Source organism: Glycine soja, chromosome 17, assembly GCF_004193775.1.
Source record: "Glycine soja cultivar W05 chromosome 17, ASM419377v2, whole genome shotgun sequence".
NCBI classification, from domain to species: Eukaryota; Viridiplantae; Streptophyta; class Magnoliopsida; order Fabales; family Fabaceae; genus Glycine; species Glycine soja.
Window position 1 is genome coordinate 24,261,434 of NC_041018.1, and position 20,249 is coordinate 24,281,682.

Here is a 20,249-nt window from a genome sequence, read left to right on the forward strand (position 1 = left end):
ACATATATTTTGGTCAAAATGCAAACAATAACTATATTTTTCATTTATAAACTAACAATAACTATTTACAAACTAATAATAAAAAATAAATATTTATATTTCATACAAATAAAATATTTGTAAACAAATACAAAATTAATATATTTACAATTAAAATTCATACCTTTTTTTAAAACAAAACTAACAAATAAACTAACCATTTAAAAACATAATTGAAAACATATTTTTTCAAACAATAATTATTTTTAAAACTATATTAAATTTTTATATTTAAAATTACAAATAAACTAACTATTTTTCAATTAATTAAAAAATAACGTACGGATCACATGATCCATATGAGTTATATGGATCACATGATCTGTATGAATTATACGGATTAGATTATCCGTATGCGTTATATGAACCAACCACCATGCTTCACCCTACAGCAGCCATTAACGAAGGAGGAGAAGCTTACCTTGACGGCAGAAGTGGCGGAGACGTCTCAACAGAAGCAGCTAATGCGCGGAAAAGAAACCAACAAGTAAAGGGGATGTCCTCCAATGCTCACACTCAAGAAGAGAACAAGCCAACAGGTCGAAGGCGCAGAGAAGAAAAGGAAGCAGCGCAAGGAGGAGTATAGACGCGGTAAACAATAATGCGAAGGGAGGAAATTTATATTTTAAGTGAAGGACATTTTCGCCCATTCACTTCAAATGTTGGGTGCACCAGCAATAATGCTGGGTGCACCTAACAACACCCCGGATATTCTGATCCGAGACCATAACTCCTTCGAGTGGGGGTAATCTTTTAAAGCACGAAATATGTTCTCTTCTTGAGCAGAACATCTTCCACAACCTGGTTGGTCGGTTAAGTGACAAGCAAACCTCTAGGAGTTTGTTGGCAATGCTGCATGAGCAATTTGCCAAAGAAAGAACCCAAGTTTCTCTAGAACATCAGCTTTCCAAATTCCCTTCCAAAGGCGGGATCCCGACGCAGGGTGTTTAACATACCACAAATATGCCAAAGATGGTAAGAGCCATTTGCACTATTATTACATGAACTTACTAGAAACATTATTATTATATACGTTATTGTATTAGTTTATAAGGACTAATAATGAGCAGAATATCTTACCGAAATCAAAATTGAAAAAATATCAACGTACAAGAACTAAAATTAGAAAAATAAACTTACAATGACTAAAAATAAAAAATGCTAATTTACATAGACCAAAAATGTATTTAAGCTAACAATAAATTATATAATTGTTATTTAAAATATTTTTAATACAATCACTTTTATCTTCTCTTTTATCTTTTTACCAAATCAATAATTCATGTAATATATTTTAAGAGAGAAAGTGTTATGCCTTGATAATGTAAAAAGTTACAAAATCATCGGATTATAATGTACTATGTATGATAAATTTATTAATTTTTAAAAGAATTATTTTAAAATAATTTAAACAGTGAATTATAATGGATAATAATATAAAATTATTTTAGATACGTGAACATTAAACTCAAATTTTAATATCATAATATATAATATAGCCAAATTACACCATCGAAGTTTTCCTAATGGACCTTTGCACTTAATTGGTTTAAATGTTTGATTATATTTTTATTGTATTAACATTTACTATCTCGTTTTTTTTTATTTTTCTAAAAAAATTCCTGTACTTAATAACATTTTAATATATGCAAACAAAAGATAACGATTGATACTTTTTCGAAAGGATGATGATAGATATACTTTTGTCAATGAATTAAATATTGTTTCTCTTGAGGAAAATAGGGTAAAAAAAAAATGAATGACAACAGTAATTGTATGAAAATATATAATAAATTATATACTTTTTATATTCACACACACACATATATATATATATATATATATATATATATATATATATATATATATATATATATAATATTGTATCCAATATAATTCAAATAAAGAAAATTGTTGAGCGGTTTAGGTTGTGAAGGAGAAGAAAAAGACTCTTTACCATTTATATAATATTTTTTAAATTATAAATTATTTAATCACATCATCACTAGTTTACATAAGTTTCAGTTCATCGTTAAAATATCACATCATTCGTTTATACCAGTAACTAGCCAGGTGCACATGCATTTCCACGAGTCATTCTTGTTGTAACACATGTTCGAAATACATATACATATGTTAATAAAATTCAATGTTTTTATTGAAATAAACATAATTAGCTAATAAAGCTCTTCAAAATGGCAAAAAAAAAAGTTTAATATCTATACACTGACAACATAAAATAATCTTACACTGTCATGCAATCATAAATCATTATTTAATTATTTTAAAAATCAACAAACTTATTATATATGATGAATTGTGATTAGATGATTGTGTAGAATTTTTTACATTATCAGTTCATAACATTTTTTTCTCAAAAAAAATAATAACGATATTATATGTCAAAATGAAAAATAATGATATTAGATATTTTCATTGAAATAAACATAATTAGGATAATATTTATGAAATTGTTTTAAAATTATTTTATATGGTTTCTAATTAAAAATGATTTTTTTATAAATATTAATGAACCAAATTTTAGTGTATGATCTTATTAAACATAGGGCCAAAATAACTATTTAGATCTAAAATAATGTGGAGTATAAAAAATTAAACTTCAGGATATAAATATTATTCAACAAAAATATTTTAATCATTTCTTAGTAAAACATGATTGTCTCTCAAGAATGGTACTTGTGATCTTTTTCATTAAATAAAATAAAATAAACTTAATTATTATATTACTAATAAAGTAATTTAAAGCTATTTTTTAATAAAAATATATTTAATAAATTGATTTTAATATTTTTATTTGATATTCAAGTAAAAAATAACATTATTGTATAAATAGTAATCAACCAAATTTTAGTATATGAACTTATTAAACATAGGGTCAAAATAATATTTTATAAGAAATATATTAACTAATTAGATCTAAATTAATATTTAGTATAAAAAATTCAACTTCATGATATAAATATTGTTCAATTTTTTTTATACCATTTCTTAGTAAAATTAATTTTTGAAAGATTTATCTCCCGTGAATGAAACAAAATTGTCCCCGTAAATGATACTTGTTATATTTTTAATTAAATAAATTAAAATTAATTTAACTATTATGTTATTATTGAAGTGATTTAAAATAATTTTGTAATGAAAATATTTTTAATAAATTTATTTTAATATTTTTTTATTTAATATTCATTTTAAAAAAAATAACATTATTGCATAAATATTAATGAACCAAATTTTATTATATGAACTCATTAAACAGAGTCAAAATAACTAATTTGATCTAAATTAATGTTTGGTATAAAAAATTACACTTCATGATATAAATATTATTCAAAACAAATATTTTATACCATTTAGTAAAAGTAAATTTTATCAGAATTATTTGTTGTGAATGAAACATTATTGTCTCTCGTGATCCTTTAGATTTTTCCATTAAATAAACTAAAAGTAACTTAATTATTATATTATTAATAAGAAAAATTTAGAGCTATTTTGTAATGAAAGTATATTTAAAAAATTAATTTTAATATTTTATTTTATATTCATGTAAAAAATTAGCATTATTGTATAATTATTATTCAACCAAATTTTAAGTATATGAACTTATTAAACATAGAGTCAAATTTTTTATAAGAAATATATTAACTAATTAGATGATTTTTATGTAAATATAATTTTTATAAATTATAGAATATAAAAAGGAGGAAGTGGTTGAAAAATAAAAGAAAAAGAAAAAAGAAAGTGAGAGAGAAGAGAAGGAGAGTGGGGACGGAAGAGAGAAAGACAGAGGATGGAAGGGGTGAGGCCAAGAGAAAAAAAATGTGTAAAATTTTTGAAAAATAAAAGAAAAAAGAAATAAAAATAGAATGCGAAAAAACCCTCTTTTTAGGACATGTGTCATCAAAAGAAGCATGGTATTTTGTCAGGGCGTTACACTTAATGCTTTCCCGGTAATACACTTATTTTACTTTATTTTGTTTTATCTTTTTTATATATATATATATATATATATATATATATATATATATATATATATATATATATAAACAAAGAACAATTGATGAGATATTTTGCCAACTTAATTAGAAATAGAAATTATAAATTAACCACACGTATTCTACAATATTTATTATTTAAATAGTTTTTGAAGTAAAATTTCAAAAAAAAATAATTTAAGGTGTTACAACTAGTATAATCAAGGGATTTAGATCCTTTTGTTTAATGAATTAAAATTTGGATAAATTTATGGGTTGATGATAACATTAACTTAATTAAATATAAATGCATAGTGATTACATGTTAGAAAGTCTAATAAAATTAAATCCCAACAATTTTACTCATTGAAATTACTCTAATTTTCTACATATACCAAATGTTTCACAAAATTCCTCAATCAATTTTCTCTTACTTTTCTCTTTTACTTTTATGCAATTATCTTTAATTTGGACGTCTTGAAAGGGGACCGAGTGCATTTTCTCTTGTTGGTGGTTGCTTTCTTTAGCATGGTGCTGCACCTTTGCTCTTGTTTCTGTAATATTATGGATATAGATCGGCTGTATTCTTTACAGAACATTATTAGTTGGTATAATTAATACTAATGGTTGTGTTGTTAGATTTCATTTTTTACGTATTCCCTGCTTAAGTTGAATACCTTCTTAATTAGTTGGTATTAATTAATTTAATTTTTTTTAGTTGTATTCATATCTTCTTTTAAGTTGAATACCTTGTTTAGAATTTTTTTTCCTGCCATAAAGTATAAACTATTGAGACAGGATATATGTCACCACATTTATGTGTTAAAATTTAAAATTAAATTACTATTAATTAAGATAAGCATTATCTAACCTACCATAAGAATGAAAAACAAAACAAACATAATTTATAAAGAATAACAATAATTTTTTTTAAAGGATGAAAAGCCAAAACGAATTAAATTGTAAGGACTAAAGAGATATTTAAACAATTAAGATAACAATAATAATAATAATAATAATAATAATAATAATAATAATAATAATAATAATAATAATAATAATAAATATTATTATTATTATTATTATATTTTAATTTATCTAAAATATCTTTAATGTCATATGTTGTATTAAGATTTTATATTTAAATGAAATTAAAATTAACTAAATTTAAGTAATATTATTTGACAAAAATAAAAATTATAAATAAAAGAAATAAATCTAGATACAAAATACGAGAGAAATTACGTGCCTTAATAAGAAAAGAAATGTTAAAGACACTCTAAAGTGATAACTTATGATACTTGGAGAAGATTAGATGAACAATTGGTGAAAAATCATGGCGTTTGACTTTAGAACTTCACAAAAATTGTTTTTTTTTCTTCTCAGTATTAAAAAAAATTCAAATTTTGTGATATGCACGTGTTCTCGCATATATTCTTCGTCATCAACGTTTATTCTTCTTAATAGCCTCGACATAAAGGTAGGCAAAGTCATCTTGACAATTATAAAATGTTCACTCATTTATGTAAATTATTGTAAGATTTGTCATTACTTTGCATAAATTTATCTATTTTTATAAGCCAATGTGTATATATGCCAATAGAGTAACATATAAATTTTGGATAATAATCAATAACTAAATCCTGAAAAAAAAATTAATCATTCACTAAACAGTAGCTTCAAATGTTAAAGAAGTTATTGATTGTAGTAGTGTATTTTAGTTTAAAGAAAAGGGATAAATTTTTTTGATAAAAACCCAAAGTGTAACATTAATGATTAACTAAAGGTTACCTCTTCGAAGTTTTCAATTCTTTCTAATCTTTCTTTTGCAAATTTTAAATGATTAAAAAATCGACAGCATTTCACAAATAGAAGCCAGAAACATGATGATTTATTCAACTGAATATATATGGAGTTTTGAGCTTCTATATATTTCCTAAGGAATTAAGAGTTATATATATTGTCAAGTAGTTGTTAGATATAATGATCATGGGAAAGATGTAATTGTTTTTATAAAAAGAAACTCATAAAAATTATAAAACATAATCAGCTAGTTAAATTAACTTTTTAAGATTATACCATACCCTTACCATAGAAAAGTGTATATTATGTGAATACCAATAAAAATTTAGAGTTTTCATTTACTTTTTCACACACCAAAAAAATGGAGGTGAAGGAAAATCAGAGTTCTACTAAGATTTTTGGGATTTTTTCAAAAGAGGAAGATGATCTTTTCTTAAAAAGTAATCGGAAAGGTATAATTGTTTTTATAAAAAAGAAACTCTTAAAAACTATATAACAGTATAAACTAGCTAAACTAACTTTTTAAGATTATACCAGACCCTTAACATAGAAAAGTTTATGTTATGTGAAGACCACTAAGAATCTAGGATTTTCATTTACTTTTTCACACACGCAAAAAAATGGAGGTGAAGGTAAACGAGAGTTCTACTAGTTTTTGGGGTTTCTTTGAAAGAGGAAGATGATCTTCTCTATGAATTAACCAAAAGGTCAAAAGGAAAACTAATGAAGGCGATGACTCGTTGGAGATGGAGGTAGAGAATGACAAAGAGGAGGGTGACTCGTACAAGGAAAAATTGCTAGTAGCAAAGGGAGTAGTTCCTTTTTCTGCCTTTGATGGAAGGTGTTATGACAATCCTGATAAGGAGGTACCTCCAGCCCCTATCATGAAGGAGGATGTGGAACACTTTAAAGAGTTGCCTATATTTGACGAGGAATTTAGTGATTGATGTAAGCCATGGAAGGGCTCTTTGATGATAACTATGCTAGGCAAAAGGGTAGGGTTTTGTATGTTGGAATAAAAAATGAAGCTGGATTGGGCAAAGATTATTGACGTACTACAAGACTATTTTCAGGTATTGTTCATGTCAGAAGAAAATTACAGTAATGTTTTTTTCAACTGGAGACCCTTCTTCCTAGCAAATACAACAGTAGGGAGGAAGTTGGCGGTTTGGATTAGAATCCTTGACCTCCCTATTGAATTGTACAATGATAAATCCGTATGGAGGTTAAGCTCTACGTTTAAAAATTGTACAATGATCAATTCTTATTGACATACCACGAGACTATTTTCAGGTGTTGTTAACATCGAAAGAAGATTACAATAATGTTTTTTCAACGGACCTTGGATGATAGCGAGTTATTACATTTTCGTACAAAAATGAAGATTTTTCTTCCCAGCAAATACGACAGTAGGGAGGAAGTTGGCGATTTGGATTAGAATCTCTGACCTCCCTATTAAATGGTCACAAGTCCAAACTAGATCGCGCCAACGACAATCGACAACGGAGATTCGCATGCAGGCACGGTGATTAACGACAACAAAAATTCTTTCTATTAATAGGAGTGGTTCTTCCAGATCTGTCAAGTTTTTTATTTTGTAATTTGTTCTTGGGATGGATTGGATTGTTGTGAAATTTCCTCCCTCTTTTCATTTGCTTTATTCTATTAATTTTCCCCTCTTAAATCAATTATACTAAGATAATAACAATTGATTTTTTTAATTGAAAATGTTAGGTTCTTTTAGAGAAACCCTTCTCTTCCACCATGAAGAATCTCCCTTCCGCTCCAGTGGTAGTTCTTTGAAGAACGGTTTTTATACCTAGGGACCTTGTGTCAAGAACAAGAACCCTACAGTAAAGATGCTCTAATAAAACAAAAATATTTTTAATCCTTGATATTATGTTTTATTCAATTATAAATTAGTGAAATTTTATTTTGGATCTCTAATAAATTTTGTAAATCAGTTCCTATCCAATATTTTTCAAAGGGACTATAATATAAATGAACAAAATTTATTAGAGACAAAATAAAATGTTAATTTATCAAGGATTAATTTTTTTTTGTTTTATTAGGTACTCCACAATTTTTTATTATTAGAGACCCAAAACAAAATTTGTTAATTTATCATAAATTAAAAGATTTTGGCCTTTTTTATTTTACATGATTGTACAATATTGATGGTATCCGAGGAAATCTAAAATGTTTTGTAGAAGGTATTATTTTTTCACAATTGCTTTGAAAAAAAAATCCAAGAAACCTTTTTTTTATAAATAAAGTATCAATATCAACAACACAGGCGTCAGTACTGTGCCTGGTGCTTTGCAATGACACCTAGTATGTAATTTGTAATAATACAATTGAGGATAATGAGTCTTGGGATACAGTTGCAGAATAAAGTTAGCTATACTCTACATTTACAACATTGTTGCTCATCTGATGGTCACAGCATCCCTTTGTGTTTCCTTGTTCATCCCTCTAGCAAGATTAAAAATCCCTGGTATTATAGACAAAAAAGAGAAGGGAATGGCATCAGATCCATATCAGCTTGCGATGATGCATAGTAGAGGAGCTGGGATTTTTGTTGGTGATCCGAATAGGGCACTTAATGCAACATGAAACAGAAGCCAAGATGTTGGTTGTTCATAGCAGGGCATGAAATTGGATACCATAGGCACTAATCGATAGCTGGAACGTGCAGGCAACCCTGATCAAGCCTATTGTGAAACTAGAACATTAGAGTTCAGAAATTCAAGTCGTTTCTTTGTTAAATTGATTTTCTCTTCTGCTTCTGTGGCTTTTTCTCGTACCCCACGGACCACAGCTTCTGGTGCTTTCTCTACAAACTATACAAGTTATAGCAATAAGTAATTGACAAAGATTACTTTTGTGCAAACATTTCAGAAAAGTTCTATACATGAGAAATGCTGGTGACATTTTCTAATACACTCTGTGATCGGTTGAAATTTATTGGAAACTACCAAGTGGTAAGTTTCACCTCTCATTTAATTTTTCTCTCTCGATTTAAAAGTGAGACTCACCAAAATTGATAATTTTCAATAAATTTTACCAATCATAAGAGTGTTGGAAAAACAATGTTAGTTAGAAGGAGTTCGGAGTGTCATTAGCATTCTATTTCTATACATAGACTATTCTAGTATAGTGCCAAAATAACGATGGGCACCTCACCATAACTAACATTATGCATACTACCAAAATTAACCATTTAATATAGATATTGAACCAATGAAAGTTAAAAATGGAATAATTTCATTACTGTAATTATCTATATTTAAAGTTTAGAGAAGCGAGCAATCAGTATTCAGAATGGAAATCCTCCGAAGTCCCTGATATTTTGTCCAGCTACTCAAAAGTCACCAACTGACCCCGTCTGCATATAGATCTTAGCCCTGGCATATTTGTGAAGAGAAACCAAATATTGAAGCTAGTTCTAAAAGAGCTTAAAAGCTGTTATACAAAAATTATTATCAGATAATACTCCAGCACTTCAGTTATATCTAAATATTTGATTTAGATTTTATATTATCTTCCCAAATAGTGTTAAAAAAAATCTGATAAACTCATTTTCTACCTTTACCCACTTTTGTGTTAAGACGAATTTTGAGTCTTCCTATATTACCTGATTTTGATGCTTAGGCAAAAATAAACAGTATACAGAAGGTAAGAAATATATTGTCTCATACTTGAGGAGAATTGAGTTTAGCTATCAATCCATCATACTCCTTCTGCATCTTGGAAAGGCGCTTTGAAAGACGGTCAACTTCTGCGGAAATATCAACCATATCGGCCAGAGGGAGATAAGCCTCTAGTCCCTCTCCAGCCACAAGATGAACTGACTGATCAGCATTTCCTGAATCATATTACATGAAATTGGTTCAGCCACCAGTTCTTATTTGGAACCAACAAAAAATTGACATGAGGAAAAAAATGAAATTTCAATTCCCAATCAGGGAGTGCAAAGTGTAGTAGAAATCATGCCTGGAAAAGAATTTGTAAAATGCAGATTTTGTAAATCCAGCCGAGAGAGAAGTGCTAGAACCTCTCTTTCTTCCTGATGAAACATAAGATACACCAAAACATTACTAAGTATATCTCGAGCAAAGAGCAGAGGACAAAATCTAAGAACTTCATAAAGGTAACAACAGTTCTCATGTTGCTTAGAAATGAAGTAATGAAGTAATTCGTCCAAAAATGTGGCAGTTCATGTTGTAAGCAGGTAGATGGAAAGAAGAAATAGTCCAAAAACTATATCAAAAGCATAATTAGTATGATTTATAGATTAAAACTAAAAAAAATAGATGATAAATAAAATTGCAATTCAATTAAATTTTCCCAAAGATTGGGGGTTGAGAAATGAGGATTTATCACACTTACAGCAATATATTCTATAACTTCATTGTTTGCAACCACAGATGCTGATATCCGCTTTGCAGGCTCAACAGAATATTCTGCCCGAGCATTCCTGATGGCTCTAACCTAAATAATAAGAAAAAAACTGATCAAAAGCTGGCATGGTTCTGTAACATCGGCAGTACGATGATTGTAAAAGAATCATGTTCCAAATAAGTATTGAATAGGATGAATGAGAGAAGAAAATGTAGATATGAACACACCAAAGCCTGGAAATTTTCAAACTTTTTAACAGAGCAGGTGTTCCTTGGAAGTTGAGTCTCTGGCCAAGGCGATACAATAAGAGCATGCTTTCGATAAGGGAGTGCCTATTGATAAAGAAGAAATCAAAACATAATAAAAATTTCACCATATAATCACTGAACTTAAACTAATATTTTAAAAAAAATACTGTTGAATTTAAAGACAGATAGATATAAAGAAATAGAATGGAATTGCTCGAGTGAAATTGCTTTCTTACTTATGCAGAGCATCCATATATTGAAAAAGTATTTACTGTGTTGTGTGTTTTACCACACATGAATAATCTTTATTTATAATCAGTAAGGATACATAAATAACATAAGAAATAATGAGTAGAAGAATCCCTAATTTATCAGCTATACAAGATCCCTATTTACAGAAGATTAAATCATATCAAATCATATTTAACAAGATGCATGGCTGATAAATTTTTATCGATGAACAGTTGTACAGAACTGGGTCAAAACCAGCTCTGGAACCAACTTGAATTTAGAAAATCAGAGATTTAGAGGAAAAGTATACTGAACCTGCTTCAGTAAACACTCAGCATATGGTATTTTTATACATTAAGAGTAAATGCATCTCCTGTTTACAAGACACTAAAAAAGAATTTATGCTATTTCCTATGATACAATTTTTCCAATGAATAGATATTCCCCTGGATGCATGACTGCTCAAGCCTAAAAAATTAATTGCATTCTAACAAATTCATACACTACTAATTACACATTAACACAAGTATTTATTTTCAAATGAAACCCTAGTAGGAATATGTGTAATTTTCCTCATAGGGGAGAAGGTAAGAAACCTAACTGTGATTCAAACATAGGTTTCTTCAGATTCAATGCCATTCATATTTGTTTATATGGGAAAAACCATAGTTTAACTCAATGTTGAAATCATCATTGTAAATATGTTCCCTAATAAGCCAAACCAAACTTACAGCAACAAATTGTAGGAACATAGAAAATCATCACTATAATTTTGCTTGTGATGCACTATATAGAGTCTGCACCAAATTTACCTGCCACAGCTCCTCAGTTACAAATGGCATGAAAGGATGCAGCACTTTGAGTATGTTCTCAAAAGTATATAATAGAACAGCCTGTGCCACTGAAGCAACAGACTTGCCTCCAGCTCCAGACTGGTAAAGACGCTCTTTACTAGCCTCAATGTACCTAAAAGATCAGAGAGCATTACTCAAAATCAAGGCAAAGACCCACAAAGATCACCATATAGAAATAAAAACACATATTACTACTAGTATAAAAGAAACATACCAATCAGCAAAATCAGCCCAAAAGAAATCATATGTTTCTCGTCCCACTTCTCCAAAGTAAAATTTGTCATAGCTTGCACTGGCAGAGTCAATGAGCAAGTGAAGTTTTGATACCTAAAAATTTAAATCAAGATTTTCAGAGCTGAGCAAAATTAGCAACATAAAAAATGTAAAAAAAAATTGCCTTACCACCCAACACTCTGGTAAAGGAAGATTAACCACAGTGACTTCACTGTCAAACTAAACACAATAAAAAGAGTCTTACGTCAGAATATGTTGGACAAATATTAAGTAAACATCAGGCAAACTAGAAGGAACTGCAATACCAATATTAACTAAACTTCCTTTCTTAAAATGATAGTGTCTCAATAAATTGACCATACTAACTTGGCTGCCTCTTTTACCCAATACTACAAAAAACACAAGACCCAACCTTTAAACTATACTAGTACTCACAAATTTTCATTCTTGGAACTGTTGTTTATTATTTGTTTCACTTTCACATATTCACTTCATATGCTACATTGAGGCCACAAGGTAACAATGTAGAAAAGGCCAACTTTTGTTATGATGTGCAACAGATGCTAGATTTTGATGCAATTAGTTGATGTGTAACTAGTATTTTTTAAATGGTTTTGATGGCATAACCACTTGGTATGGGATAAAAGTAGGCTTTCAGATTCTATCTAGTGCAAGGAACATGGCCATTTAAATGAGGTCTCAAAATAGCAGATATGTTGAGGGCTTGGGCAACACTTTTACATTCATTTCTCTTTATTTTCTGTAAAGGGGGATTTCTTATCTTCACTTCTCTTTGTAATTTTCTTCTCCCCCATCTTAATTTCTTCTTTTATCTAAAGAGAAAAAGTAGAGAATTTTTTTTTTATATAAGTAATGCAATAAGAAAGTGCTAACTGGGGGTCATCCTTTTAAACATAAACAAATCATCAAAAGGAGGGGATGGAGGTAGCTATCTAACTCTTGGATGCTAAGATTGCTACTTACCTTATATGACAATATTTCTTCCCAAGCAGAAGTATCATTCTCGTTAGGTAAGTTCTGCAATATAAATTTGCCAGCATTCCACAATTTGTTTGTGAAGGCTTTGTTGGAGGTCAACCGCTCAGTAGACAGATTAAGGTCCTGGCAGAACAAAACAGTATCCCATCATCCGCATCATAATAAGATAATCAACTTCCTCAAGGAATAAACATTGGTCTACAATTAGAATACAACAAAACAAACCTGGCCAGCTGTTCCTAAAGCTAGTGTGAATCGCAAAGCATCTGTACCAAATTCTTTGATAGTGTCAAGGGGGTCTATTACATTTCCCAATGTTTTGGACATTTTTCTCCCCTGAAAATAATAGAAGTGTTAGACTATCATTTTACAGACATGGCATGGGTTTGAAGCAGGGTTAAATTACCAATATAAGTAAAACCCTAAATCACAATTGTAAAAGGTAAGATTTCATACACTGAAAGTATGTAAGTTTAAAACCTGACCATGTTTACACAATCATTTTGTTGAAAAATATTTACAAAAACCTAACCATTACATAATTGAGTATGTCACTCATTTATGCTCTTGGCCAGAAAATCTATCAAAGTCCTTTTATATTTTCTCAAATCAATTTCTAGTTTTTCATACACTAAAATAAGAATTTCAATCAATAGGATGTCTCGAATTTATATCTCAAGATAATACATAAATTTCATGATATGGCAAATAAGAAAGGTTTGCATACTTTGTGTTTCCCTATTTTACTTCCAACTGCAATTTTGAGACTGCTGCTGTAACATTTATTTTACAGTTTATAAGATCTTAAATAACACATTTTTAACAGAGAATCAAGAAAAGTATGAAGCAAATTACATGACTTAGTAATATTTGTTCCTAAGGTTCTTTAGGGATGAGTAGTAAACTCAAAGGACAAAAAGATTCCAAACTTAAATATTTAAACTGAATGCTTGCAAAGTATTGAGGAAAACCAAGTCACACATCGGCTAGAGATAAGACCAAGATAGAGTGCATAAGTGGGGGGCAACCCTCATCTTTTGAGCTAGCTTTTGGGGTTGAGTTAGGCTCAAATCCACATTCTAACATGTTATAAGAGCTTAGGTTATTCTTGACAGAGGAATAATGAAAGTCGTACTCCGCAGGGGCACAGAGGAATAATGCTGAGGACCTTTTCTCTGCCCTTCTAAGGTTACATTCCTTCTCTTCACAAACATTCGTGAAATACGCACACTTTTGCTGTTGTTTGGCAGCTGTCTCGGCATCCTTTCGCTGACGACTATTGGAGTATGTAAATGCATAACTGTGAAAACAGTTTTGTATCATGATTGTAAGGGCTGTTAGCTTTTGCTAACAACACCCATCTAGTGATTAGTCAGCAGTATAGAAGTTATAAGGGCTGTTAGTTTCCACTACCGGCACCTTACTAGGACCAGGTAGTTACATTCTGTTAGAATTAGTTATGAGTTAGTTATTGTTAGTTTCACAGTTCAGAGGTCTTTAAATACCTCAGTTGTAACTAACTAAAATCAACTTTTGAGATCAATAATATCAGTTATCTCTCTTTCTATTTCTCTCTCTCTCTCAGCTTATCGAAAATGGTATCAGAGCCATTTTTTAGTAAGCATTGTTCTTCTGCAAGGTCCTGTGCTGTGTGTTCATGGCTTCTGCTCCTTCAAATCCAGTTTCTCAATCTTTTCCCAACTCGATTGCAGAGAAACTGAATATTGCAGCATAGCTCAGACTTTCACTGAGTTGACCTGGATTCATGCTTTGCTAACAGAATTACAAGTCCCTTTCACCAGTCCTGACTCCTGTTATCTTCTGTGATAATCAGAGTGCTGTCTCCATTGCTCATAATCCAGTTTTCCATAGCAGAACTAAACACATGGAAATTGATGCGTTTTTTGTCAAGGAAAAGATTTTGGCCATGCAGCTCTCTATTGTTCATATTCCAGCTTTGGATCAGTGGACTGATGTTCTGACTAAGCCTCTCTTTGGATCAAGATTTGAAGCTCTTCAAGGCAAACTCAATGTGAAGAGTGTTTCTCTTGAAAACTCTTCCCCTTGAGTTTAAGGGGGGGGGGGGGGGGGTATTGGAGTATGCAAATGCATAACTGTAAAAACAGTTTTGTATCATGATTGTAAGGGCTGTTAGCTTTTGCTAACAGCACCCATCTAGTGATTAGTCAGCAGTATAGAAGTTATAAGTTATAAGGGCTGTTAGTTTCCACTATCGGCACCTTACTAGGACCAGGTAGTTGCATTCTGTTAGGATTAGTTAGGAGTTAGTTATTGTTCAGAGGTCTTTAAATACCTCAGTTGTAACTAACTAAAATCAACTTTTGAGATCAATAATATCAATTATCTCTCTTTCTATTTCTCTCTCTCTCAGCTTATCGAAAAACGACCACCAGCGACCACCGTCGCCTCTCCCTTCATGGCTACTGAGATTCCTTTGGACTTTGCTTCTGCAACGGCATTCACCAACGTCCCTCGCACAAATGCATTTTGTGTGCAACTTTCTTTGCGAGTGAACAGTACCCATGCCCACTGTTGGGCCTGTTTGGCCGCCAGTATGCTGCTCTCTTGTCGGTCAGCATCACCGACCTTTCAAGAACACCACGCCATCCACGTGCGCAGCCAACTCAACACACTGCCACAGTGACCCCTTTCCAGCGAGAGAAGTTGACGCACACGATGCGTGACACATCTCCAGCAAGCGTCACACTGAAATCGCCTCCTTCCACCTAAGGGTGTGCTTTGCTTTATTTACGGGTGAACACCCGTTGCAACTACGAGCCTCCGTTGGATGCCATTGAGGTTTTTCGACGCAACCACACAACCAGAACCATCTTTATTTTCATTTTTGTTGGGTTTACCACATTTGTAACAAGCTTGGTTCATATGACATATATGCTCCAGCTTGAGGGGGAGTGTGAAATATATGATTTGATATGTTTTAATCACAACAGTAATTCCTTTATTTACAGTTTCTAATCATATTAACAATTTCTTCAGAAAAATAAATAAAAAAGCAATGATAAATATATGACAAAATCTTAACCCCACACTGTTTATCTTGTTAACGTCATGCACAAATAAGTCACACATGTTGTGGCCAGGACAAATTGATACAACTTTCTTTTAACAGTTTTAAAGCCAATGCATATGGTGCCTAATACTTATAAAGATCCTAATACAATTAGCAAAAACAGAGCATAAAGATTCTAATACAATTAGCTGATGTCAGACATTTTTTTTAATTATTGCATCTGAATGGAAAACTACTGCATTAACCAAGAGAAAAAGTCAAAATAAAGATACATCGCAAGCTAAACCCTATAAGATTAGAGAGCTCTGGGAAATTCCAGACCTAACTAGTTTCATAATTGAACAAATCCAGATTCCAGAACCAATGAACATTGATACTTGACACATGACATGCCAAGTTTGAAACTAAGTTTTGCATATTCAAAAGCAAAATGGAGACACATGACATGCCAAGTTTCAATTGTTCCTTCATATATTTCATGAAGGAATAGCAGCATAAAGTTTGTCAAATCACAAGAGTTTGAGCATTAAATAAAATACAAGATTTAATATCATAAAACAGAGGAAAGCAATCTAGCTAAAATCATGGTAAATACAAAAAATATATATAACTAGAAGTCACCTGTGAATCCCTAATTAGTCCATGCAAATAAACATAAGAAAATGGAACAGTCCCTGTGAATTCAATCCCCATCATCACCATTCTTGCCACCCAAAAGAACAATATGTCATGCCTGTCAAAAGTTAAAAAGCAGCATCACTTTATACAACTTCAGTTAAGGAAACAATTCTCAGGGAAATGGATTATAATTTATAATATGAAATGAAATTGTATAAAACCTGATACATACACAAGGTTAAAATAGTACATGCTTGAGCAACAATATTCTCACAAAATGTTAAGTAACCCCTATTGGTAGTTAGTTACAATAGGTTAGCTAGTTAACTACTTGTTAGATATGTTAGTTAGTTATGTGATATAGTTTGGTTAAGGCATGTTTCCTACAAATAAGAAAGGGTGTTGAGAGGGAGTTGAATCTGCTCATATGAGAGAATTGGGGCCTTTAAGCATTGACAGGTGCAGACCAGGTTGCATACTGCTGGAGTACATGTAAATATATTAGGGAGATGTAATTATGGTAGTTAAGATATTAGGGATCCTTGTGATTATTGTATCACCTATATATAGTTGAATCAGCTATATATGATTGTGTCACTGTCATGTAAATGCCACAGGTTTTCACCATGCCTCACATTTTTCTCTCCTCCCAACACATACATATGAAAAAAACTACTAATACTTATCACCCAAAATCAACATTATATGCATAATTTATGTTCTGAAAATAACTATAAAAGAAACATCATAGAAGACAATTCATATGCAAAACCCACCTGTGAGTATTGTACTCAGTTCAGAATATGTAAGCTAGTTATCCAGCTGTCCTTGACAGCTGGCACCTAACTAACTAGAAGCTTGCTGTGCAAGCCTTAGAATCTTCCTCTAGAAGTTTGGTAACTTGCTCTGCAAGTCTCACAGCTCTATATAAACGACAGTGTAACTGAAAACAGTTGGGAATGATATTAGAATTCATAAATCTCGCAAATTCTCTCTCTCTTTCTATTTTTGATTATGCTTTTCTAATTTGGTATCTAGAGCCAAAAAGATCCTTCAATGGCAGAGTCTCCTCTTCCTCCTTCTGCTACTCCTTTCTCTTCATCTTCAGCTTTCTCGCACTCGATTTCTAAGAAGCTCACCGATTCAAACTTCTTGCTGTGGAAACAACAAGTAGAACCAGTGATCAAAGCGCATCAACTACACCGTTACTAGGTGTGTCTGAATATTCCTCTTCGATATGCAAATAAAGCCAATCAGAACTCTGGCACTGTGAATCCTGGGTACACAGCATGGGAAATACAATACCAGATGCTCCTAGCATGACTACAATCAACTCTCTCCAGCTCGATTCTATCGTGCGTTCTAGGATCTGTTCACTCCTTTCAAGTTTGGGAAAAGATTCATGATCACTTTCAGAAGCTAACTCGAGCAGGAGCTCGTCAACTTCGTGCAGAATTGCGGTCCACTACTCTTAATAGCAAAAATGTTTCAGAATTCCTCTTGCGCATCAAAGCCCTAGCTGATGCGCTAGCTTCCGTCGGAGATCCAATTACACCAGAGCAACATGTTGATGTCATCCTCGAAGGTTTGTCTTCTGACAACAACTCTGTAATTTCCGCAATTGAGAGCAAATTTCAACTGATGCAAATTGAGGAAATGGAAGCTCTTCTTGCGCATGAGATGCGACTGGAAAAATCACAGAAGAAGCTCGCCTCTGAAACCGCTTCACTCAATCTCATGGAAATTCCCTCCTCGAAGTCGCAACAGCAACAGTCATCTTCTGCTCAAGCGAATGTTGCATCTGAAAATGCTAATTCGAACTACAACTCATATTCTGGGTATTGCAGCTCCAGACGTGGTCGCGATGGTCGGAATGGTTGTGGCTGAGGTCGTGGTGGTCGTTATCCCAATGTGCAATGTCAAGTTTGTTACAAACTTGGACATCCTGCCTCCAACTGCTATCGATACGATCAGAACTATCAACCTCAAATGCCTCGCAACTTTCAAGGGTTTCAGCCTTCTTCGAACCCTAGCAATTGGAATTCTATACCACAAAATTATGGAGCTTATCAGCCTAACAATTTCTCCTCTGTCAACTCATGGAGAATGGTGCCAAAGTAAGGGAAATTTCCTCAGCAGTTTCAAAGCCTCAACAACAAGCACAAAATCTGCCCGGTGCTATGATTACCAACAACAACAACAACAACGCCTTATCCCACTAGGTGGGGTCGGCTACATGGATCAACTTCCACCATAATGTTGGTGCTATGATTACCAACTCTGGAATACTAGGTCCATGTCCTACAACTATAACAGTACTTGGTTCCCAGATTTAGGAGCCTTGTATCATGTAACAGCTGATCAGAACAATATTCGCCAACTTGGCTCTTTTGAAGGTCCAGACCAAATTTACAGGGGTAATGGCCACGGTTTGCACATTTCTTCCTCCAGTTCATCTTACTTTCAATCACCTATTAAGTCCAATGTCTCTTTGTCTCTACACAATTTACTTCATGTTCCTTGTATCACCAAAAATCTAATCAGTGTCAGTCGTTTTGCCAAGGATAATTCAGTTTTCTTTGAGTTTCATTGTGACTTTTGTCTTGTGAAATCTCAGGCAACTAAAGAGGTTCTTCTTCAAGGCACAGTGGGTCCTGATGGTTTATACCAGTTTCCAAGCCTACACTAGCAGCCTCAGTCCAAGCTGTCTTATCCAGCACATTGTTTAGTCTCTAATTCTAGATTACAAACACCTGTTGCAACCAATTCTAGTTTACAAACTTCATGTGTAACCGCTGCTGTTTCTCCTAGCTCTAAATTTCTGCGGCTTGTCCGCTTAGGACATCCAAATGATCATACTCTCAAAATTGTATTGAACAATTGTAATATACCCACATCAAATAAAGAGACTACTTTCTTTTGCTCTGCTTGTGCTATTGGCAAATCTCACATATTGCATGCTCCCTTGTCTAACACCACTTATCATAAGCCTTTGGAACTTGTTTACAGAAATTTGTCGGGACCTTCTCCTATCATTTCCTTTGGTGGTTTTCGCTATTACTTGTCCTTTGTTGATGCCAACTCAAGGTTTACATGGATATATCCCTTAAAATCTAAAGCTGACACTTTCACTGTCTTTAAACAGTTTAAAACCATGGTTGAGCAGCAATATAATCACCCTCTTAAAGCCTTGCAAACTAATTGGAGGGGAGAGTTCAGACCTATCAACAAATTTCTCACAGATTTAGGGGTTATTCACAGACTTTCTTGTCCTCACACTCATCACCAAAATGGTGTAGTGGAGAGGAAGCATCGCCACATTGCGGAGTTAGGTCTTACGCTTCTTAGTCATGCGTCTATGCCTCTAAAGTTTTGGGATCATGCCTTTATCACAGCTGTTCATCTTTATAAATAGACTACCCACTGCCTCTTTGCAGTTTTCTGTTCCTTACAGTCTTAACTGGTCAAATTCCCACATATCAGCATCTTAAAGCTTTTGGGTGTTCCTGTTTTCCTTTTCTCAGGCCCTATCTCACAAACTGGATTGTAGGTCTCATGGGTGTCTTTTTCTAGGATACTCTACAAACCATAAAGGCTATAAGTGCATGTCTCCTACTGGAAAATATTCATTTCCAAGGATGTGGTGTTCAATGAAACCAGGTTTCCTTATACCAATCTGTTTTCTAGATACATGTCCTCCTTTTTAGCAAACATTCCCCTTGTTGGTCCTCCACTTGTCACTCCCTTACCAAACACTGTACCTAACTCCCCTTCC

At 32.2% G+C, this 20,249-nt stretch overlaps 1 protein-coding gene across 3 annotated transcripts in view; it reads right to left on the minus strand.

The window, feature by feature from the left end:
• Window positions 1–8,068: 8,068 nt before the first annotated feature.
• The window catches only part of LOC114393018 (valine--tRNA ligase, chloroplastic/mitochondrial 2), a 78,997-nt gene continuing 66,816 nt past the window's right edge, over window positions 8,069–20,249 (minus strand). For 2 of the 3 annotated variants that reach the window (XM_028354278.1, XM_028354276.1), the window contains exons 17-27: window positions 16,478–16,589; window positions 13,030–13,140; window positions 12,790–12,927; window positions 11,974–12,024; window positions 11,786–11,898; window positions 11,530–11,683; window positions 10,466–10,570; window positions 10,227–10,328; window positions 9,831–9,903; window positions 9,536–9,702; window positions 8,069–8,677 (exon numbers count right to left, since the gene is read on the minus strand). In XM_028354278.1, the coding sequence (XP_028210079.1) occupies window positions 8,549–8,677; window positions 9,536–9,702; window positions 9,831–9,903; window positions 10,227–10,328; window positions 10,466–10,570; window positions 11,530–11,683; window positions 11,786–11,898; window positions 11,974–12,024; window positions 12,790–12,927; window positions 13,030–13,140; window positions 16,478–16,589 (1,255 nt within the window). In that variant the 3' untranslated portion in view covers window positions 8,069–8,548. The other variant, XM_028354277.1, reaches the window with a different exon arrangement.